This window comes from Neodiprion virginianus, chromosome 5 (genome assembly GCF_021901495.1).
Source record: "Neodiprion virginianus isolate iyNeoVirg1 chromosome 5, iyNeoVirg1.1, whole genome shotgun sequence".
Taxonomy (NCBI): domain Eukaryota; kingdom Metazoa; phylum Arthropoda; class Insecta; order Hymenoptera; family Diprionidae; genus Neodiprion; species Neodiprion virginianus.
In genome coordinates this window covers 21,277,038-21,302,679 of record NC_060881.1, presented here as the reverse complement: position 1 = coordinate 21,302,679, position 25,642 = coordinate 21,277,038, and the positions used below count along the sequence as shown (strand labels likewise).

The following is a 25,642-nucleotide window of genomic DNA, read 5'->3' as shown; positions in this document are numbered from 1 at the left end:
CAATATAACGAAACATTGCTGGAAAAAAACCTACAAGATATCGACAACTTCAAAATGAATTTGGAGGAGTGGAGTTTACAGAATATGAGAATGTTTGGATTTATTGTACGGCTTACTGGATTTCACTGACGACGATTATGATGAGAGCAGGAACAGATAGTCTCTATCTTGAATCACGTTGTTTTTTTTTCCTTTCTCAGGGTTTGAAAATCCGCAAGCAACGGAGCACCGGTGACCTTGAAAAACGTGGCACGGGCGGAAGCATACGAAGCAATGCGAGTTCTGCGTCATGGATGTCGACCGAGAGCTCGCAGAGCCAAGCGTCGGCCTCCGTCCACACGGATAGCAATGCCTCTTTCGTCATTGAGGTAAAGTTCATCGGCAGTTGGATCACTTAAACCTGTACTTTCAATTCGACGAATAATAACTGCGACCGTTGAATCACCTGTATTTTGATGTTTCCTACAGCACATTTGTTTCGCAACTTGAATTATAAAGATTTTTCACATCGTGATCCCCGAACTTTTTAAAAAGAGGCAGACTTCGAACAGAAGGATTCCATGTGGCATACCGGAGCCGTCAAATTGGAACCACAAATTTGGTCACTTTTCTGAAAAACCACGAATACCAACCTTGATGAGAGTCTAATCAGTTTCAGTCACTTTCATTCCCCATATTGGGATTTTATTTGTTGAATTTCACCGTTTCGAGTCAGGATTAAAATTCTAAGGTTTCGAACATATTTTTGTTAGGGAGTCTCATTAAAGTCTTGGCGAACTGAACAGAAAAACATTTCTTAGTTCATTTGAAAGAAATTGGATTTTTCGACACCGTGATCAGTATTCCGAGACCTCAGAAAGGTGCTGAAACGCGTTGAGCATCATGTTTAAGAGTAAAAATGGATGAAAAAGTACATTGTATGAACGTGATGACGTTTCAGGACGAGCAGATGGATGCATCGGTGACCGAGACGTACCTTGGAGAGTGGAAAAACGACAGAAGAACAGGATTTGGAATATCGGAACGAAGCGACGGCCTCCGATACGAAGGGGAGTGGTTCAACAATCGAAAATACGGCTACGGAGTAACGACGTTTCGCGACGGAAGCAAGGAGGAGGGAAAATACAAGAACAACGTGTTGATAACGAGTCAGAAGAAGAAACACCTCTTCCTGATCCGCTCAGCAAAGTTCAGAGAGCGAATAGAGGCGGCAGTGAACGCCGCCCAACGGGCGAGCAAGATCGCTCTGCAAAAGGCGGACATCGCGATATCGCGGACGGCAACCGCTAGAGGGAAGGCCGAGCTCGCTGACATAGCGGCGGAACATGCGCGCGAGGATTCGGACATCGCGCAGCACACCGCGCGCCAGTTTGCACCTGACTTCAGGCAGCCGGGACTGGAGCGCCTGCGCAATCGCGAGATCCCAAAGTACGTCCCGCCACCACAGGACGCAGCGCCGGCCAAGAGCATCCTACTTAAGAGCAGCGGGGCTCAGGATCAGGCCCAAATTCAGGGCCCTTCCTCGCCGGGAGAGACGACCGCGAGTCCCTCAGCGCCTAGTCAATCCTTGACTCAGTCGATAACGCAGTCCATGCGACGGGCTAGCATGCGGCCGGCGCAGAGCCTGAGCCAGAACCAAAACCCGGTTGGTAGCACTCAGAACCAACAGAACCAGAACCAGTACACGGCCCAGAGTCAGAACCAGTACACGAACCCGCCCTCCAACAATCCGTACAATCAAACGCAGCCGAATATTAACCAGATGCAAAATCAGTTTCAACAGCAATACGTAGCGCAGAATTCTTATGGTCTGGGAGGGCAGAGCCAGTTCGGAGCGCAGAACAACGGCGGTACTCCCACACAGTTCGGACAGAGCCAGGCGCAGAATCAGGAGCAGACCGAACAGTACCAGGCTTACCAGACCGCACAGGGGTACCAAAACCAGTACCAGAATCAGCAGGGGTATCCGAACCAGCAGGTAATCAAAAAAACGCTGTCACGAATCGATGTTCATACAACTTTCTTTCTTTTGAAAAGGTTACAAAGTTAGCGCGCAAGAAGTTGCGAAGAGTCACGTTTCATTCTGTTTCTTCAGTGTCTCGAAAATTGTGCGTGATTATGTTATTAATTCTCGTTAAATTCTGCGCAGAATTTTAGTGATCTATTTCTGTATATACGTGGATTAGTCATTCGTTTCTTGCCGTGTATGCCCTTGTTGATGGTTGAGTAGAGGAAAGATTTTGCCAGATTACGGAGACCAGGATTCACTGATTCATGGTCGCATAAACGGACCGACTTTACGTTCTAGATGCTAATATCGCCTTTTACTACCTCCATCGGCCCGATGACGCAGCTACCCCAGATGAATCAGTTTTACGGAGAACAACTGTACCGCGTAAGCCGTATTGTTATTAGTAGTCGTTGTTTCTCCTCTTTGGAAACTATGTATGAGCATACCCTGCGATACCATTTGAATAACCCTGGCCTAACAAAACTAAGTGAACAACAAAAATGGTAATTACCGTTTAGTCTTTTGGACAACTTGCGTCGATCTTCCAAAATCCTTTTTGTTTTTAGTACTTTTGTCAAGATTATTATCATTGTAAATACCTGTGACTGATCTTCAATAACGGTCTTTCGTTCAATCATGTTTTCACCCCCTACTTAAAGGAACTTGTTATGGTGCACGTGTGTATGAATAGTTTCTCAGTGGAGAGTGAATCGATGAAACTGACGCACGAAACTGAAACACGAGTTTCTCAGTTAAGAATGGATCGATGAGACCAACACATAAAACCGATACACGGTTGTTCTTCCCAACCGAGCGAAGCAAGCGACGATGCTGGAAGCGAGCAACAAGCCGGGTTTGGCACGCAAAGCGCGTAGAGGCCAAGGCCGAACATCGAGGCGCGGTAAAGCCGATTTTCGCTTTTGCTATATGCGTCTGTGAAATAAATATTGAATTTCCAAATGTATTCCACTTGAACATGCATTTCATTTTAATTGAATTTGATATCAAAACGCATAAGAAGTTCCTTCTGTCGAGCTTCCCGCCACGGCCAGCCCCATTTCTTTTTAAATAAAAAACCCTACTGTGATGTTAATAAGAGGATTCGCTCCGTGGTTTTTATGGTTCACACAATGTCACTGTACTCAGACCGTGTTTTGATAGTAGTCTTCTGATTCCAGAATGCGGTGCCCAACCAGTACGCACCAACACCGCTAAACAACCAAGTGAATCAAACTAATCAGATGAGCCAAATGAATCAAATGCAGAACCAAATCAATAGCCAAGCCCAAAATCAGTACATGCCAAACTACGTTCAGCAGCCGCAGCAACAGCAACAGCAGCAACAGCCACAACAACAACAGTACCAAAACGACCCGACTGGTGTTCTTCAAGATCAGCAAAGGGGCATCAACACTGGTGCCAGCATACGAAGGAACAGCCGGATACTCAGCCCTCAGGACAGACCTCCGGGACCTCCTATGGCCCAGGCATTTAGCGACAGGTGATTTACGATCTTGAACCTCTTCCAGGGTTCTGTTCAAGACTTTGGTGGCTGCTCTACTCTTCGGCAGTCTCGATCGTGATGGATTAATTGATGATTATCTTGGATTTTTGTTACGAATGTATTTTCTCCTCTTGTTACTGTGTTGGTTGATTTCGTATATGGCCTCTGTCTGCAGACTGGATCACTACAAACGACCTCCCAGCCGAGATAGTTCGGTTGATCGGTACGCCAGGGCTCACTCGAGGCTTACCGGTTCTAGACAACCGTCAATCGACAAGGGACAAGTTCCACAGTCCCAGGAATCGATCGACAGGTAATTTTCAGAATGACAGATCGATGGGTGCGAATAGTGATAACCTGTTACGATCGGTATTATCCTAAATGTCTAACCAATAGAAGATCTGAAGTAAATTTCAATGAAAGAAGAAAAGACAGTAGTGGTGTAAAATAATACATCACGTAACGTGCCAATAACCGGTTTTATTCCCTTGTTGCATATAGTGTTTTATTTCCGACTTAACCATGGCCACTTTATTGACTTGAAAAGTGGTTTCTCCATTAACGGGAGAAAAGTCCTACTTTTTTCCCTACAAATTAACGGGAAAAAAGAACTTTCCTGACGCAAATTGAGGGCAAAAATAAGTATCTGGGGAAAAAGTATGAGCTGAAATAATATGCCATTTTTGTCCTGTTTTTCAAGTCAATAAAGTGGCCATTACAGTTAAGTCGAGAATAAAGTATTTGGCAATCGGTTATCGTCGTCTTATGCCTAAATTCACTTTTAGGAATAAACACAAGCAATGATAAATATCTACATTTGTTTCAGACAAAACAAATCAAGATCGATTAACACAAATCTTTGAAAATCTGTTGGTATTATTATAACCTTGAATTACTTATGAATACCTACACTAATTGCAGAAAATAAACACGAGATTGACGTATACAAATTTCTGGAAATCAGTTAGCATTATTACGATCTTACAATCCCGGATACGTTTTTGAAATACAGTAATCAATTAATTCATAGATATGTAGAATTGATATGCTGAAAAAAATTATAAATTGACATATTGTATGTATATGATTAATATTACAAAATCGGTTATCACGAATACAATTTTTCCGAGTCTGAATTCATTCCCATGGAAAAAATAAAATGTAGAAATCGGTAAACAGCCAACTTACGAATTCCCTGATGAAAGTAAAAAAATAGTTTGAGTGAAAGCCATGTAAATCGATAAACGCCGTTAAACATCAGCCGTTGTCATTAAAATATGGCGTCAAGTTACTGCCCCAAGTCTCGGTGACATTGACAACCGATCGATCCATATTGCTGAATTAATTTCAGATCGGCAAGAGGCGCGAGCACGTTCAGATCGGCAACACCGTTGAACGGATCGGCGATCGGTAGCGGCGCTGCTACTCCTGTGTACACGGTACCGACGTCGAGTCAGTTCGAGGGTGCGCTACTCCGTAATCGTGGACTTGGCCAGGACATCCTGCCGAGTCCAGGACAACCGAAACGTACCGAGAGCCTCTACGTCAGTCCGGCTCGAGGGGGTTCGATTTCTGCGATCGGCGGAGGCGGCGCTGGGGGCGGCGGCGGCGGCGGCGGAGGTGGAGGACCGAAGGTGAGTCTTTAGCGCACTTGCATCGATATGACTATTATCATTACTACTACCGTCCTTTATTTTGTTATTCTTATTACATGTTATTTTACGAAACCTCTTTTCATTTCCCGTTCGTTCTCTGCTTTGTTTTTGCTACTTTCGCAGTATTTCCTTTGTGCACAAAACTAACGAATTATCCTTATATTGTTTTGTTTGGTAGTTTGGTTGTGCGATCGCCATTTACAGTTTGACTTCACCAATCCTGAAATCTGATAAAAACATCCAGAATAGAAATTATTTAGATTTTAATTCAGGTACCGAAAAGAGATGGGCGTAATCAAAAAAATTAACGAAAATACACCGTGATACAGAAGAAAAAAAAAAAAAAAAAAAAAAAAACCAAACAAGGTCGAACGTTTTTCGTGGTTTTTATTCTGTTTTCAATTTTATTACAAAATATCATTTCCCTCACGTCATAAATACCTCTGCTTTATTCTTTACACGTACACTTATTATTTCGTTCCTAATGTACGTATACCTATATAGACATGGGTAAATTAATCATAATTCAGTAATCCATAGCAATTGTGTAGTATGTTATCATACGTATACGTATATTACACCCTACGTATCCATATACATATTTTATACTCACCTAGCGTATTCTCTCCTAGGCGCAAAACCAAGTATTACACACGTTATTAGTAGTCTGATATAATACGCACTTCGGTCTCACTGCAATGTCTTTGTTATACGATTTTTGTCTCCTTTCATTCTCATTCCTCGAAATTCTAATTAACCTAATATACCAATTCATTACGTACACGAACTTTCCGAGAACCGCATTACATAGAATATTAGTATATTACACAGTGTAGTGAACCTTAATTAGATTATATTGTATACATATATATTCTTATAGTGTATCTACCGTTGTTAATCAGTCGCCCTTCCAATTATACGTAGTGTACACATCCGACAATGAGTATTTAAATTAACTTTTTCGATTCTTGTTGTCGTGCAGACGTTTAATTACAGCGTAAAACCAAAAACTAGCTAAACATAGATAAAGACAAATCGCACGATAAAAAATCCAATCGAATAACGATGGTGACAAAAGTGAAAATACACGGTACAGTAATAATATCGCGCACAATATAAACCGATCGGCGAATTAGATTGTTAAACTATTTAAATGGAAGAAATGAAGCAGAAAAATAACATGCTGAAAAAACACAAATCAGTGAAGAAAAATTAATACCGAGGAAAAAAGAGAGGGATGAAAAGGTCCAGTTCCCATTCGCTCACATCTCATACTTATATTTTTGTTTCTTTTTTTTGTTCTCTCTCTCTCTCTCTTTCAACACAGGTATAATATATCATACGTATCCGATACAAACGAAACGCAAGACGATACGTGAATATGAATATATTTGCAAACTCTTGGCGTTTTTTTTTTCTTTCATCCGTTCTTTGGTTTTCTGTCATTGTATTCTGTGCATGCGATCCCAGGAATCGAAAAGGAAGGTCCCTGCCCCCGCCGCCGCCGCCGCCGCCGAAACCAGTTCCGCGGGGCGGGCAACCCTATGAGAGTATAAGTATTTATAAATACCACTATAATATATACGTACACATACATACACGCATACATACATTCATACATACATACATGCTGCATATAGCGATACATATATATATATACACACATATATATATATATATAGATATTAAAATTGAAAAGCCTGGCACTGATAATAATATGAAATGAAATAGCGAGAAAAGTTGACACACGGGGAAATAAATATTGATAAATAAATAATCATAATGAACCGTTAACGAGGTTGACTTATCTTAGGCATATATAGGTATATGATACGTATTTTGTGTACAAAATAGCGAAAGCATTTGATGAACGTTATTGTTACTATCTATTAGTATTGTTTATTATTATTACTATTATTATTATTATTATTATTATTATTATTATTATTATTATTATTGTTATTATTATTATTGCTATTATTTATTATTCATTTATTTATTATTTCGATTATTATCATTATGGATGTGTATGTAATGATTACACGCATGTGACGTAGATATTATAGTAAGAATAACCAGTAATATTATAAAGTGTGAGTGTCGTATGGTCTGAAGTGTGCGCAATGTGGATGGGCAACTGGGTTATTAGATGGCCGTGTTTTAGGTCAATTAGATGAATATTGAGTTGTGGAAAATTTTGTGCAAACCACAAAGGTTTTATTGTGTCGGTTTCAAGTGATATAAAGCAGCATATGCGACAAAGCACAAAGTTCGTTATTTAATGTGGCCCAGTTATTAATCTCAGCGTATTCCGGTACTTTGGATTCGTACATACATATATATTTAACGTACAGTACTTGCGACCGCGAAACCTTTCGCTTATTTTTTTAATATCATTTATATGTACGTTCGGTTGCTTATTATCGTACGGCATGTATAAAAAAATTCCATCAATAATTTCAATCTCATTTCATTTGTGATTTACTTTCGTTGTTTTCATTTCTTCTTACATTCCGTGTTGATTTTTCTTATCAAGTTCCTTCGCTGTTTGATTTTCACTTTTCTAATTTAGTCAGAGTTCTCATTTCCAAGCTATTTTCGATATTTCAAATCTTGTCCTTTTTCACATTTCTTATCGTCGTTTTCAATTCGTTTGTCAACGAAAAGAAATGTAAGACGTTCCCGTTGCTGTTATACTTGTTGTTGTTGTTGTTGTTGTTGTTGTTGTTGTTGTTGTCGTTGGTGTTATTGTTGTTGCCTTTAATTAAATTGCTGTCACTTTATTTAGATACCAAATGTATTAAGTTAGGTGTTTAACATGTTGAAAATTTCTTTCCTATGATACAGGGCTATTTAATTTTTCATTAACTCTACGAATATTTTAATCTTTGCTTTTTATTTTTATCGATAATTTTAAAGTGAAACAAGATAAATGCAACGCCGCTGAAAACACATTTTCACTGACCAAGTTCTTTGGCAATGTTGTGTTTATTTAGTTTGATCAATGTTAGAAAATTTGCGGAAAATGACAGCAGGGTTTTTTTTCTCAGATACAATATCCATAACCAAATTGGCCAAAATCATAGTAAAGAATGAAGTCAGTAATACTAATTTATTTCAGTAGTAAATATACTAGATTTGTATTTCACACATACATACATACCTGTATACATTATATGTATATTGTTCGATATAGAATTTACCTAGTTATATTGGAATTACGTAATTAAAATCACGGAGACACACGTGAAAATTGCAATTCATTCTATGGAAATAAGAGTCACTTGATCTTCTTTTTTTTTAAAAAAAAGGGTCTCTCGATTATGCATCCCTGTTCATAAATTAATTTATCAGCGTAGTTTGTTTTCAAATATTCATCTTCATTTTCCGATTTCATTTTCACGCTATAATATTTTATATTCGATGTGGAATCGTGGGAGGAATAGCTTTCGGGAGAGAAAACAAAACAAATGAAAAAAATCATTCCGTTTATTTTAAACTGTTAGTATTGGAATATTGGAGAGCGATTTTTCGAGGATAGTATAAATCGCGTTATTCGTTCTTGTTGAATGTATTTATACACTTCTGGAACGGTATATAATATGTGTTATACATGTGTATTTATAGACTTCCGATCGTCGAATTACTGGAAACGTTCGTCAGTTGCCAATTTCAAACGGAAAAACGTTCTTTATTCCCGGAAAACATTTTATATACGCGTATATTATATATATATGTATACATAGCAGGATATTCACCTGCTCATCTCATATATACATATATATATATATATATATATATGTATAGGACTGTATAATATCATAACAGCGAGATGTTAATTCGATCCAGTCAAAATTTAGAGAAGTATTTCAATAAGATGAAGCTGAAGAAGTTCGAAGAAATATAAATTCATATATTTGGCCGTATTGATTATTATTCCAAGCACGTATTATGCATATAACAACGCAACTGGAAACTCAACGCTTCATTATTTCTTCTTTCGGTATTTGATTTTTTTTTTATTCTTCAAATTTTTAATCCAACCGTAAAACCAATTCGAAATATTTCCTTTTCTCCTATACTCATTAATCGAATTATTCATGGTCTCGTGATTGAGTACACATTTAGGTATATAACTGTTTATTGTAAACATGTTGAACAGTATAGTTGGACATAGTTATTAGCTGACTATATCTTATATATTTGAACGATCATATAACGGACGAATTTACAATAACTAGTAGTAGAAGAAAAAAAAAAACAAGTGTGGGGAAAAAATTGTAAAACTGGGAAATTGAGAAAACCGTAACGAAAAGAGAATTTAATTAAACATTATTATCTATGAAAAATTTGACCGTCATTAAAAATTTAAAAGATATGTACATAATATAAAATTTCAATACTAATAATGATAATTAACAATTGACACCGTGTTGAAATTGATAGTTCCTCATATTGTATTCTATGGCACAAACAAAGTATATAACCAAAACATTTTATATACGAAACATACAAACACCTATTGCTGAAATAACCCAAAACTCAGCGATCTACGAGAAAAAGAGAGAGCGAGCGAGAGTGAGAAAGAGACAGAAACAGAACAAATAAAAAAAACAAAAAAAAAAACAACAACAACTTAAGATAAAAATAACGTTGGTGATAATGATGATGAAGTAATCAGTCAATAGTCTAGAAACGAACGATGAAAAAAAATAAATAAATGCAGATGAACTTCAAAGAAAGAATAAAAAATAATAAATGTAATAAGAAGCCCTCCATTCATTTTCGATAATGATAAAACCAGAGCCAAAATATTCATTTAAAAAGTAATATACACATATATTATATACATAGATTCACAATATTTTATTGTGTGAGCAGTATATAAACAATATGTGTAATATATTTGATAAATATTACAATAACTGTATTAAGCATCTTTTGGAATTGTTGAAACTATTGTAATTTAAATAATGTTACATACATAATATTTTTCTGAAATAATTATGCTATAATAAATACGATGTAAAATATGTATATTCTTTATGAAATTCAGGCGAAACCTCAGAGTGAAAGAAATCTACGACAAAAACGAAAAAGTTATCGAGCAGAAAAAAATTCTGCTACGATATAATATCGCGAAGACAAATTTCCCAACGCGTAATTGCGAATCTTCGGCACGCACACAAATACACCTAAAATTGTATGATAATATTGAACAATTACACTTATGGGTACAAAGTAAGGATAAAAAAAAATCCTATAAAAGGAAAGATTATTAAAAAAAAAAAAAAAACAAAGCGATTTGTTCACGTTAATCTTACATCGTGTTATACACACGTAAATTGTGTATTTCGATATGTAAAAAGAACTACATACAAATGCATATAATATACAGTGTAGTTGACAGAAATAAAAAGAAAAGTAAGAAACAACATATTTATTATTTCTTTTATCTGGTGAAAACTATTGATACAATTATCATTGCTATTATATTGTTGTTGTTACTACTATCATTATTTAAATGAGGAGGAAAGGTTGCGCGGCCCGGTGCGGCGGGGACCTTTCCAATATTTTATACATGCATCGAGTTTTTTCTCACTTATAGATAAGGTTCAAGCACATATTGTTAAAAGCGTTCATGCATATACACGCATGTAATCAACGAAACTAATAACATTCAGTTGGCATATTGTCACAAGATTTTCACATATTTTTTTTACGCCTACGTATGCTCTCTCATAAATCATTTTCGTCGTTGTTATTATTATTATTATTATTGTTATTGTTATTGTTGTTATTGTTATTATTATCTTCTACGCTCACTTGAGGTACTTTTTTCCGTTCTCGTTTTTTCTGGATGACTTTCCTTGTCCATTTTCGTAATGACTTCATTTTGTTTCACATCTTCTAACCAATAATACATTCCGGGATTTTTACGCAGTATAAATCTAAACATTTGAATATCACTTGAACCCCCTCCCCCTCACTCCCACAACAAACCCCATGTCGTCTCACCGTTCCACGTTTTCAGCGTAAATCGCAAAGATTTGTGTGTAATTTCTAATTCGTTTTAGTTTTTCGTTGTTGCTTTTGGACTGCAAAATAATCTGCACGCTTTCACTTAGGTATACGTTTCAAATGTTTAGCCAATGGAGAAATATCTGATTTGAAAATATCGTTGCTGACTTAAATATTCGTCGATATTGAAACAGCTGTGAAGCATGAATTTTCATTTTGCAAAATAAAAAAGAAGATTGAAGTAAAAACAAAACGCAAACATCATATTGTAACCTGGCGGGGAAATTTTATTTGCGTAGTGTGACACGGTTTTCAAATTACTCTTGTCAAGCGATGAAAAAACAGAGAAGTTGAAAGATGTGCGATTGCACAAATGAGATTCCTGCAGCTTGTAACACTACATACGTAATTAGTATGAATAACGTTTGTCATTTACGTTGCTGGGTGATTAAAAAAAAATGTACCAACAGAGGAAAAAAACCGTAAAAACAAATTTTCCAAAAACTAAACTTTTGATTGAACACCAAAAAAAAAAAGAAAAACTAAAAATTGTCCGGAAATAAAAACCAGTGGTGCACACCATCAACAAAATAACGATCATCAAAATTATCTGTAAATCGGTTGTACAAGCGTAGGAAAGTTTTTCCATTTGGAATGGGTCCAAAGTCTTTCGCGTTGTCACCGCGTCTCTAAAAAGCGAGAAAAATAATGGAAGAAAAGTAAAAAAAAAAAGAAAAGAAGATATGGCTTGAAATTTCAAACCTTAAAAAGTTCTCAAATACAATTCAAATAATATTACAGGTGTTTGCAGAAATAAAAATACGTTCTATACGCGAGAGAATCAAGTACAAACAAAGAAGACAAAAACCAAAAAAAGACCGTTGGTCGGATTCTAGATGGTCAGGGTTAAACGCTGGTCGAGTTGGCATAGAAAGCCTCGATTTAACGAGCATCCGCGCATAAATATAGGCATAGAGTGAGAACGTTGATGTTACACAGCCGCAGCGGTGACTAATTGCAAAAGGAATCGTTGAGAGGAGCGTGGCGGCAGCAGCTATTTCGGCCTCAATAGTGGGGCGAATCTATTTTTGGGTTACCCGGGCCAGGGGCGGGCGGTTGGTAACGCTCGGTCAGCAGTCCTCGGGAGATGTTCATCAGGCAGACTTAATCTTCGATTCTTGATGGGAAAGGTTAATCGGTCAATACGATAACAACGACACATCGCCGTTGGTCACACCATAATTACTATTAATCATTGTTACGACATACCCTCGGCGAACGACGACATGGGTTAAAACGCGCAGGCGCGCTCTCCCAGAGTGAAAGTGGCTCAAGTCATCGCGGTGTTCCGAAATCAAATTCAAATTAAATTTCAAACTTTCCGGCCGTCGGTGAAATCGAACACACTCACGCTACGTCAGCATATTCAAATAAAATAATTATCGTCCGTATGGGGGAAGAGGAAAACGATTTCTCCCCGTTGTTTAGATTCTGAATCTCAAATCCAGAGCGAAATAGACAGCATCGAGGGCCGGACGAACGTTCGAAATTCAAATTCGCGCGCGAAAATCTCGGTTGACCTGCAAACATGCTGTGGTCGGATCCGGACGAGGAAGAGGAGGCTCTGCTTTGCAGTCCCGCGCTGATGGCAAGGAGGGCATCCGAATCGTGGATAGTCGCTCCTCCCGTTGAGGTATGATGATGTCCGTGAAGTATGCCGCAGTTTAGACTGCGGCTAGTAATCTGCAATACCTTTTTACAATCTAATTTGATTCTTCGGATAGATTGTTTTTTATCTCTTGGAATTCAATTCCGAATTGTTCATCAATTTTTCGAATTCGAAAGCTGATGAAAAATGTCTTTTGTGCCTATCTATGAATTTCTCAATCCATGATTCGCTACGTTGGTCATTTTACGTAGGACAAAATTGAGAAAAAGAAAAGAAACGAATAACACATTTAGAACGACTCAAAGCCACTGAACTTTGTTTAAAGATGTCCAAAAGACGAGCTCATCCTTTGAACACACTGAAAAGATGTTTAGATTTTGAAGGCGTCTTTTCGTGATTGTGTTAATTTCAGAATGTTATAATTTTTTCAGTATTTTGTTTTTCCGAGTGTTTTGTTGTCATTTAAGTTCTGTCAAAAATATACAGTAGAAATTACCATACACATGATGAAGGGAGAAAACAGAACGACATTAACGATTATAGATCGACTTGATCTATCATAATTGATCAACTATTCTGTAATTTTTTATAGACTCCTGCCTTACAACGTATAGTAGTACGGCACAATTTGATAAAATATAATAAACTTAACATAACGTACATGAACTTGGCTCGCCAATTGTCGAAAATGTGAATTCGGACTATTGCATAATTTGCCGTTAATTATCCGTAATTTAGTCGCGCGACTTATTTTTTTGTCGCACTCAATTTTCAAAAAAAGAGTGGATGGCGTGCTAACTTTTCAAGAATTTAGTGTATATATAGGAATGTAATAAGGATTCAAAAGGGTAAACCATCATCTACACGTTACATTCCTATATATACACTGTGCTTGAAAAGACGAAAATTCTTATACATTCATACCAGGCATACGGAAAAACAAATTCGAACTCACTGGTGATGAGAGAAATTAACAACAGAGTCAGGGCGGCTAGGTGGTCCAGTGGAGTAAGGCTCCGGTTAAGCATCTCTAGACGCCAGGTTCCTGGCTCCGTCGTTAATTTTTCGAAATCACCAAATTTTCGAATTGTCAATTTTCAATATTTGCTATCATTTGATCAACGATTGGCACACAGATAGATAGAGAGACCTGTTATTGTATGCAAATTTTTCGTCTAAGTATACTTTATCACTACCTACACGAATTATTATTAATTACCACGTTCCTTATTATGTACGGCCTCGCAAAACCAACTGATTTCTGGAAAATCGCTGTTTTCAGATAGTTGTAACTTTTTTCTGTCGACTCGAAATCGCTTCAAATTTTCAGGGAAAATACTTCATTCTTTCCCCAAACAACGCTGAAAATTTCCAGCTCGGAGTCGATGTTGTTAACGAGCTGTGAATTTTCAAAATGTTCAAGTTTCCCACATAATATTTCGTATTTCATGGCAATTACACGTTACTTTTTTTAATTTTTTATGGAACACTCATCCATTACACATTACTTTTGTAATTTATAATCGAGAACTTATCCAATACACTTTTTTTAAAGTAATGAGTAATGCATTACTTTCACATTACTATTTTCACAACTCTGCATACAATAACAGGTCTCTCTATCTATCTGTGTGCCGATCGTTGATCAAATGATAGCAAATATTGAAAATTGACAATTCGAAAATTTGGTGATTTCGAAAAATTAACGACGGAGCCAGGAACCTGGCGTCTAGAGATGCTTAACCGGAGCCTTACTCCACTGGACCACCTAGCCGCCCTGACTCTGTTGTTAATTTCTCTCATCACCAGTGAGTTCGAATTTGTTTTTCCGTATGCCTGGTATGAATGTATAAGAATTTTCGTCTTTTCAAGCACAGTGTATATATAGGAATGTAACGTGTAGATGATGTGTTTACCCTTTTGAATCCTTATTACATTCCTATATATACACTAAATTCTTGAAAAGTTAGCACGCCATCCGCTTTTTTTTTGAAAATTGAGTGCGACAAAAAAATAAGTCGCGCGACTAATTTACGGATAATTAACGGCAAATTATGCAATAGTCCGAATTCACATTTTCGACAATTGGCGAGCCAAGTTCATGTACGTCTTTACATAGTTACAATACATATATGAGCATATTACGTCTACGCCTGTCTATACTTATAAGACATGGTACAATACGATATACATTATATGTAAATATATTGCGTAATGTGCATTCCGATAGCGTTGTATATTGGGGGTTATACATCACAAATTCCGATGCTTGTTGACACATTATGTAAATAGGGACTTTATCAAACATATATATGTAGTTTGTGTGTTGTTATGATAATAAATGCATGGGCATGTTTAGTACATATATATATATACACATTATTAGAAAGAAGAAGAATCTGGAAGAATGAATTTGCGTCGAAGATCCAAAGCCTTGGCTTTCAATTTCTATCCATGTAATCCGTGCATACTTGTATATAACACAATATATACATCGCCGGAATGCGGATAGTTGTTTAACTTAAACTCCCACAGCTCTATTTCTTCTTTCTTCAATATATTAAGCTCATCCGTGGCATCTTTCCAACTATAGAATTATACCGTGAATATTTTCTTAACCTTAAAACTTACCCAGCCCTTTTCTCACATGCACCTATTGTATACGTAATTATTTCTCTATATGTGTACCGCATATAATATATCATATTCAGATCGTGTTCAAGCACAGCGAGATGTTTAATTTACAATGCTGAATGAATGAAATTCAAACGAAACAAATATTCCAAACGTGTTCCTATCAAATCCAAATTTTTTAATTTTTTTTTTCTTTGTTTTTGCTGCAACTTCAAAATCGATCATATCTGAAATCTATATGTTTTATAGACCGAATTATTAGTGATTGAATTTACTACGACGGGCTGCAGTAAAGTTTTAGTGAAAAAAAATATCTAACATCTAGGATATAACGATTTTCAAATGGTCGCTATTCGAACGATGTTGGACGAAGCGAGATGCGCGCCAACTGGCGGTAGCGTCTCGCGTCAAAGTGACAGCCCGAGTTATAAATAACGGCGGAATTACAAATTCGATCCAACTTAAAGACTGGTAACGACACGTCGATGAAATTCCCCCACTACTTTCATGCAAGACAGTCAATTTTTCATCCCTGCTGCGTTTGAATTATCGAACGTGAGCGACCGTTACTCGAATTTGCAAATTTGAAGGAGGAAAACAAAACTTTAAAAACACTTTCATAGGCGATGCCGGTAACCGCAATGCCTCTGCAACGTAAGAAATCACTGCCCGACGTTGCCCAGCCAATTCAACTCACCGCAAGCTCGCCTCTGTCACGGGAAGAAGTGAGCGTCCTCAGCAGCGCGCGTCGCGAAGAAATCAGGAGACAGATTGACGAGGGCGAGAGGCTCAGGGCCAACCCCTTACTTTACCTCGTCAGCCCCCAGGTCAAAGTGCGTAAACGAGATAAAAAAATATATTTTTCAAATAAACTATCTGTAAATATATAACCATCGGTAATTATTATTTATTGCGTAATCAGGCCTCGAATTGACTGACGGTCACTCACATTTCGTTTTTGTTTGTCAAATTTCTATGCATTCTGTGTTGTTTTTCATTTCCGTTTTTTTCTCCATTTATTTACCTGTTCATTTTTGTTAATTTTCTACTTCGAGAAAGAAGAGGAAAAATGAAATCGTCAATTATTTTCTCGAGAATTGTTGAACTAATCTTAAAACCCACACTGTAACTGAAACGACATTTCAGAATCCAATAATTTTATATTTGAAAGAGATCAGAAAGCAAATCCATCTTTTTTCAACTTATAATTCGAAATTGAATTTCGAACAATCTCGAACAACATTAACTGCATTTAATTTCATGTTCAATTTTCCGTTTTTAAATTGTGTTTTCACTTTTACTTTCTTCTTCGTTGACTCGATACTTGTCATTTTTATTGTTGGGACTTAAACCGTGATATTTTTTTTTCAGGATTGGTTCTCTCGTCAGCAGTTGGTGATGCTGGTACTTTTCATCAATATATCCCTTGCCCTGATGTTCTTCAAATTGTTGACGTAGCAGGCAGCTGGGAAGTTCTTTACCGGGAAAAACGAAAGAATAACGAAAAAAAAACCAAAGAAGCACTCGACATCATCAACGTCATTGTAATCATAATCATCATCGTGATAATTATCACCCACATTCATACGATAATATTAATATCTATAATAATACAATAATAATAATAATAATTATGAAGTGCTACCGTACGAGAAGAATTGTAGAAAAAAAAAACATCGGCTGTGAGGATTTCGACATCGCAAAAATGATGAGAAAAATATGACACGATCGCGGCGAGAATCGAAAAACAGGAATAAGAGTTTATTGATGAAACGCGACAATGCAATTTTCAAATTCCGAACAAAAAAGTGAGCGGGAGCTGCAAATAAGGGATCGATCGAAAAGCGAGGCGTGCGAATCGAGTTGCAATGCCTGCGATTGCGCATCCGTTCAAACGATTATAATACCGGTTATGTTATTATACGGTAAACTATGTGTACCTTATAATTCATTGTTACATATTGTACTATCGAGGAAGAGGAGGAAAATTATGCGGACGTAGAATCGCGTTTGATTTTCTTGTAGAGTGGAATAAAAAGATGAAATACACGATTCACATAAATAAATATGCGTAATATGTATATTAGGGTGTCCCAGGAAGAATAAAAAAATTCAATTTTTCATGCTCCTACCCCTCAAAACTTTAGTTTTAATAGAAAAAACACATCCTCGCACTGGCCGAGCTCTGTAGCTCAATGGGAACCTGCCGCTAATTGAACATTTCTAATTATACAAGTTATAATAACGTCTATGACGAACTTCGTGAAAGAATTAAAATTGGAGACTATGAGGATTATATTTCAAGTTAAAAAGAAATTTTCTTCTTGCACATTTCCAGTGTTTTATGAAAAAAATATAAACAAATTCGAGTTGAAATTTGTTTCTCGACACCATCGTGTTCTACATAACAATTCAGATCAATTCTATTCATGATAATAATTTAGTCACTCGAATAATTTGTCAATCTTGTCTTTTTTATGAATAATTAGAACTGTGCTATAAGAAAGTCTGTTTATTAGTTGAAAATTTTGTTTTTAACTTGAAATACAATTCTCATAATCTCGAAAGTTTTTTTTTTACCCACAAAGTTCCTCGTAGACATTAATCAGATTCTATAATTAGAAATGTCCAATTAGCGTCAGCTTCCCATTGCACTATATAAAGCTCGACCCGTGCGAGAATATTTTTTATTATCAAAACAATAGATTCAAGGGGTAGGAGCATGAAAAATCAAAGTTATTTTTTATTTTTTGGGATATCCCAATATATATACGCATATAATACATGTGTATATTATAAATTGTTATGTTGAAGAAAAAAAGAAAGATATTAATAAATATTATTGATAGAAAATTCGATAATGTAATAAATGCTATATATATATTTATATATAAATATATCTTGCGTTTTCGTGGATACGCGCTAGGACACCCCTAATTATAGGCAATTCAGGGTGCGAATCCACTCCGAGCAGCTCCGAGTTTCGAATTAGCCGCCTGCTAGCAAATGAACAGCGGAGTTGCTCAAAATGAACCTGGAGCGCATCCACGCAAATACACGGTATTTATGTATATGTGAACAGACTGTACTATATAATATTACGGTGTACGTAATGTATGCATACTAACTTCGGTATGTGTATACATACAAAATAAAAAAAACCAGGAGAAAAAAAAAGAAAACGAAAACTAACGCGGAAGAAAAAACGATACGAGATGTGAAAACGATGGTTTTTATCATTAATAATTATGCATACGCAATATTATTAAATTTCGTGAAATTGAGAAACAAATAAATGTTAGGAAACATCACGGGATATACCCGTATATAGAATCGCACATAATATAAAGTAATATATTAAATTATATGCATATCTCGTGATTCGTTTCCTCGTATTTGTTTTTTTTTTTTTTTCAGTTTGACCAAATTTCACAATATTATGTCGGCTGTAATATAAAATGAAGAATTATACATAAAGAAGAAGGAAAATGAAATGAAGCAGAGATAAATATAAAATTGAATCTACTAACGTCGTCATATGATATAAGAATTATATTAATGAAAACCGATCGACCAATGAAAATTCTAAATAAATTTTTCTTTAAATTGTGCTACAAGAAAAATATCTGAGAAAAATTCCGTGTAAATGCCTGTTACATTGACGTCTTATATATATGCATATACATTACTGATGTTTATTTATTTTTATTACCACTTTCTTCCGTCTTGTCGTGATAATATGTTGATGACGTTTCAAAAATGAACGTACAGAAAACGAAATTTGAAATGAAAAACTAGGCAGAAAGAGAATCAACGAGTAAAAAACAAGCAAATTATATGGTCCACCTGCACAGCATTAATTTATTTATTCGTTTTTGGTTTTTGTTTTGATGGTATTTTCTTTAACGAAGACGAGAAGAGAAAGAAAGCTAGATCGAGTAAATAAGCCAAAGAAAAAATGTGAGAATGAGAGATTGAGAGAGATTGCAAGAGTAATAACTTATATTCGTTGTCTATCCGAGTACTTGTATATTATGTATATGTATTACAATATTTTTACACTATATACATATGTATAGCTGCATACATGAATGTACTATTTTTTAATACTAAAAGACTTAGTATCGAATTGCCTAAGACCCCAACGCCTAGGTTTGGGTTGAAGAAAAAAAATATTAAAGAATACAAGAAGTCGAGGAAGCAAAAAAAAAAAAAAAGCAAGAAAAAACAAAGAGAAATAAACAAAGTTAGATGAATCAAAAAGAGAAGGGGAGAGAAAAAATTTATGTAATAAAAAAGAACTATCTATGTACAGGTACGTAGCTGTAACGATAATGATAATAACAACAACAATAATAAAACAAATTTCGCTCATGTAATACTTACTAAAACGTATTATATACTGTTCAAAAATATTTTCTATCAAATCTATTTACGTTTAACAATCGATTACTAATCTAATAACGTGATTATAGCTTCATTAAAAGCGAACAATTGTATATGAATGGAAGTGCGCGTTTGAATTTTTTGACTAGGATTCTCTGTTCGTACGAGAACTAGTCGACGGTGAAGTCAGACGTAAAGTATTTTCGCCATAATACAGATCAGTGTGAAATAAATCTCGACAACTGGTGAGTGCCGAAAATGATTCTGCAACCTAAATGAAACCGCCAGCGAGTCGGCACGGCGATCATGAGTTGATTTAATGCTTGATTTTATTTCAACGCTTCAACTATGAACTGTCAAATAAACCAAGTTAAAACTATTGTAGAATTCATATGCAAATAGAAAATTGTCTGAACTGCAGAATAAAGAATCATTTCGCTTTTTTCTCAATATTATATTCAATATTAATTGTATTATATTGGGACAGATATTTTTTTTTTTGTTCTGTGTAAAACCATATCGCAAAATATTGTTCATCTTTCTAGTAATGTTATAAGGAAATAACTATATATCTGTAACGTTAAATATACCTCTACAAATGCTGCATGATTGTTAAATTTAACTGTCATTATTGTTATTGTTACAAAAAAATTTTTTTATTCATATGAAGCTTAACAATTACGTGAAAAAAAAAAATATATATATATATACATCTATATTGTTTAATCTGAAGAACCGCATATCATCGCTAAATATAAGTATGTATAATACATCTATTATGCATTATGCAATACATTCATTCATAACAATGCACATTACGTATTCGCATATTACTCGTATACGATACATGCATACAGGCATATAAATAACCCTAGAACGATAACGTTATTTTGTTTTACCTATTCCGGTAACGTGGGCTAAAAAAACCCCGCACCAATCTTGTAAATTCCATCTCTCGGGTACATCGTATCGTCAAGGGTCCTATAGGATCTTATTATCTTAGTTTTTTAATAATGAATCACGTGGGCCAAAAAACTTTTTGAATAACTTCCAAATAAGTGGTTAAAAATTCATGTGTCTCGAGTCGAAAATGGTAAGCTCTACTCTTGCGGCGGGAAATTTAAATTCGCCTGGGGTGTTTTTTCACCCCTCCGTTAGCGTTCTAGGGATAATGCAGCATGTGGTACGTCCATATAATTATATCTCATTACATTATTATATTCTACATTATATTTATACGATAATGTATAATTACCATCATTATTGTTTTAACTCTCATTGTTATCATCGTTGTTGTTATTATCATGTTTGCCATGGTAGTTATTTATACTAACGAATCGAGAAAAGAAGAAAATAGAAGAAAGTATCTCTGAACGCATAAATAATTATCGATCGATCGAATTTGAATAATAGATCCATTACGTAATATTATATAGTGTATGATACAAATCTAAATCTTTAATATTATTACGTTCATGTATAAATCTACCAATAACTGATCCACCTTGTTGATTTACTAAAACCTATTTGCATAGGTTAAAAAATGAAACTTGTATCATAGCGTATGAAAAATATATTACACGCATTATATACACGTAAGCAAACCTATGATAATCATAATATACTGTGTTTTTTTTTCTTTCTTACAAAGATTGATTGGGATGAATTTCGAAAGCGTATATCACAATGATCCAAAATAATAAATAAATAAATAAACAAAACAACTCCTGTTGCGCTGTGAACAGGCAATCTGAACGACGTGTACTAATCGATGAAACGCGGGTTGCATGAACCGGATAATCGTCAGGCGTTTATTCGCCGCGAATTCTGAATACACGCAGGCATAAGTTGAGCTGGTGTAACAATAAACAGAACATCCCAGAACGCCAACGAAAATTACTGGCTCCGTTTCCGGGGATGAAGCATTTTTAAAACAAACCAGCTAATCAAGCCGAGCTTAATAAGCAGCCAAGATCGTAATTCTTAGAAGGAACCATAAAACGTATTATAATTATAATACCAGCGAACCGATAACAAGGTGAAGAATTATGAATCAACAAGGATTGAGGAAGATAAACGTAAATGGTAAAATGGTTTTTCAACAAATTTTCACGATTCTATGACCCCGCGATTTGTTATTAGAAAATCGCGACCGTGCCTGAACTCAAAATTAACAATAACAGAGTTTCACGGTTTTCGTTGAATCCTTTCGAAGCCATTGTTAATAAGTATCTCCGTAAATTTATTCTAATAATTGAAAAATCATTATAAAAACTTTGTGAACTATTGAATTGGTTGTGTCTAATATGTGTTCCTTTGTTTGACATTTGTTTTTTTTCTGTAAATAGAGGCAGGTTTATTATAAAGAATTTTCGGGGATCCGATGTAAACGTCGGGCTTTATTCACCTGAATTCTTCGTGCGCTGCGACGCCGCGACGGGGAAAAGTAAATTAAAAAAACAATAAAGAAGAAAAAAGAAAAAGAAAGAAAGAAAAGAAGAGAGGGGCGATAAGGGAAAAAGAGGAAGTTCGAACGTGTAACATGGACAGGCTCTACTCGGTGTATGACATGAACCCGTGGCGATCAATACCCGGAGGGTTGCCCGAAGCCACACACGTGAATGAAGCTGCTGCATACCTCACAGCCATAAGGTAATATCAAAGGACGCGCGGGGCAAAGCCCTCGGTTGAACCAGATACACAATGTGCAATTTACGAGGCGCTCCGATAACAGTAAAACTGTTCAACTTGCACGGCTCGTTGTGAGGATGTTATTATCGAGGAACGGTTCACCCCGTAATTTGCTGAAATTATTCAACGGGAACTGAATCGCTCGCACTTATTTTGTATTATGGCAAATATTGTACACGGAGAAGTTGGTTCGGTAGGCAACAGGAGTACACTGTTAGAAAAATTTTACTAAACATAATGTCCAAGCAGGTCCGCTTTATGTTTCAGTTATTTTTTACATTTCTGTTACTAAATATGACAAAAATTATCGTAATTTTAACATTCAAATTGTTATATCAACACTTGATTTGCACTTTTTACTTTCTTTCTCACTTGGTAATAGATTAAAAAATTTTAGTCGACCTGCTAGGGACTTTTTTTTTCTAAGCGTGTATATAGGATAAACAAGTGAAAATCAAACCAAGGAATGCAGTTGTACTGGTTATCAAAATTTCTGTAATATCCTTGCACTTTCCCTGTACTTTCAGATCTATCGAGTGGGTTTTGTTTTTCTGTTCACATACAGCGTTTAAATAATATACACGATTATTGCGTTGGACATCTTATTTATAAACGTTGTTAACCCAAGTATCATTCGTGCTAAATTGGTCTTGGCTAGAAAAATGTTATTACACATTGTACGCGGCCGATATCTTGATTACTGGAAATATCGGTTTGTATCGATTGCAACATCTTACAGCTGTTCGTCAAACTTTTCCTTTCACAGTTTCCAAACAAGTTCTCACTTCGATTATGTCCACTTATTATGAAACTATGCATGTAAAAGCAAAGAAAAATTGTACACAGAGTTCTATATTTCAACACAATCATTATTTCCACGTGAAAAACGAAAGAAAAAAAAAACACGGTCAAAATTGACATGCTAAATATTAGTAGATTGTGCATCAAGAAGACAAAGTATACCTTTTGATGCTTATGGGGAATATTACATGTACGCGAGGCGAAAAATATATTGCCCACTATTACTTTATGTCACAAAAGTGTGCTTGACAAGTTATTTTTTTAGAGCGGAGTACAAAAAATGGGCACTTATCAATACTCGGACCCTGCACTTTTACCTGCTACGGTGCTCTATTTTGTACCGTCGCGAAAAAGACTACGCGGGGTACGAAACGCTGGCAATAAAAAAAAAAAAAAAAAACGAAAAAAAATCCGTGAACCGTACTGGTGTTACATAAAAAATATTATTACATAATATTCAACCCATGATATAACATGGCGCAGAATAGCAGATTCAACATACGTTTCAGACCGTTTATCAGTTAAGGGTTACATCCGTGTGTGTCCGTAAAAGTCTATAATTAATACATACGCCTTGTACAAGCATGGCCCTCGGGACTTAGTGTGTAGGTACAGCTCAGCACGCGCGGCTGAAACCGTGCGCTCGTTTACCAACACAAACTGTGAAACACTACGCGTAGCTGGAGGTAGGTTTCATGCTAAAAGTGCACGTGCGTAAAGTGACCTCGGTTTTCTACGCCGCACGTGGTTCGTGCGTGCGAACCGAACGGATCCAGTGCCGCGATAGACGTCGAGTTCGCCAACTGTGTTTTGGTTTCTTTTTCTCCTGATTATTTTTCGATTATTTTCTTCCTTTTGCCACTTTTCATTCGTACGAGCAGCGATCTCCAAATTTTACATACCTTTCTGAGTCTACCAAATTTCTCTTTACTCATGCATGCATTATACATATATATATATATAATATATATATGTATATATATATATATATATATATATATATATATATATATATATATATATATATATATATACAAACAACTCGTCGGTTGGTTCGGATTAGGTTACTTAATTAGGTAGTCTAAGTGTTATAGACAGACTGACCCTCGCGCGCACAATCCGAGACCTTCGCAAACTGTTTTGCGAAACTGCCGCACGTATAAATTATACATGTAGATGCTACGTTGTATACGCGTGTTTGTACATTTGTATGTATAGATCTGCAAGAGCGTTTATACCCGGCTTTTTCAATGCTAAATTCCTACCAGCTCTTTCGTGTTTTCATCGCGTTCCGTACAGCAATTTTAATACATGTTATTTTGATTGTTATTTCACATGTTTTCGTGTAAACGATAATAAAATTAAGGGATGCATGAGAATTTTGAAGAGATAAAAAATTATGCATTCACTGAAATTACAAAATGGGGCATGGACATCCTTGAGGAATTGCATTGAATGAACAGTTGTCTAGATTAATGGCAAGTGATTTGTTTCACTTATTTAAATGGGAAACTGTTTGGCAAAATATTAATTATATGTTCGAAATCAACTAGAGATATTTATAAGGAAACTGTGTTGTGAACAGTGAAATTTATTTATTCAATTATAAAATATCGATGGTCTGTCTGGTTTAGAGAGAAGTGTTCGAGTCAGAGGTTGGAGAATAAGTTTTCTAATACGAAAATTTTTCTAAAACATTTACTACGGTTGGGTTGTAGGGGTGGGAATTGTGGGAGGTACTTTATTTAGAAATGACCTGCAATATGGACAAGCATTCCGAGGTACGAAGGGTAAAGGTACGAGGGTGCTGATTGTAAAGTTGCGAGGAAAGCGCAGCTGTTTTGCAGATGTACGAAAATCGGAGCTGAATAATAGATATTTGCAGTGGTCATTGGTAGGAGAGGTTGTAGAGATTTAGAACCTGAGTTCTATGACGGAAAAGTTCGGTTCTGCGAAGGATCAACCTCCCGAGGGCAACCGTTTCCTAGGGTTCCTTGTTCAGGCAAACCCTGAGTAATGTAATAGACAGAAATAGTTTTGTTTCAAAAAAAAAAGTTTAATTTCATATTTTCAGCTTATAATTAGCCACATGAAATCGTCGGAGTGTCTAGTGTACGATGATACAGAAGCGAATTCGATATGTCTACTTGAGATGTGGTAAAATCTAATAGAAAATGAGATCTAAAGAATTGGTGAAAATTCTTTCGAATTGGCAAAAATAAATGGGTAATATACGATCCAGGTTGCCTCCAGAGGGTGAGGAATTGTGT

At 35.9% G+C, this 25,642-nt stretch overlaps 1 protein-coding gene across 9 annotated transcripts in view; it reads left to right on the top strand.

The window, feature by feature from the left end:
- The window catches only part of LOC124306096 (junctophilin-1), a 38,829-nt gene extending 19,089 nt beyond the window's left edge, over window positions 1-19,740 (top strand). For 7 of the 9 annotated variants that reach the window (XM_046766265.1, XM_046766258.1, XM_046766264.1 and 4 more), the window contains 8 exons: window positions 201-368; window positions 941-1,978; window positions 2,309-2,395; window positions 3,190-3,512; window positions 3,691-3,828; window positions 4,867-5,149; window positions 16,118-16,327; window positions 16,866-19,740. In XM_046766265.1, coding sequence (XP_046622221.1) covers window positions 201-368; window positions 941-1,978; window positions 2,309-2,395; window positions 3,190-3,512; window positions 3,691-3,828; window positions 4,867-5,149; window positions 16,118-16,327; window positions 16,866-16,952 — 2,334 coding nt within the window. In that variant the 3' untranslated portion in view covers window positions 16,953-19,740. Of the gene's footprint in view, window positions 1-200; window positions 369-940; window positions 1,979-2,308; window positions 2,396-3,189; window positions 3,513-3,690; window positions 3,829-4,866; window positions 5,150-12,282; window positions 12,885-16,117; window positions 16,328-16,865 lie in introns of those variants that run through there. The other 2 variants (XM_046766266.1, XM_046766267.1) reach the window with 2 other exon arrangements.
- Window positions 19,741-25,642: the final 5,902 nt, after the last annotated feature.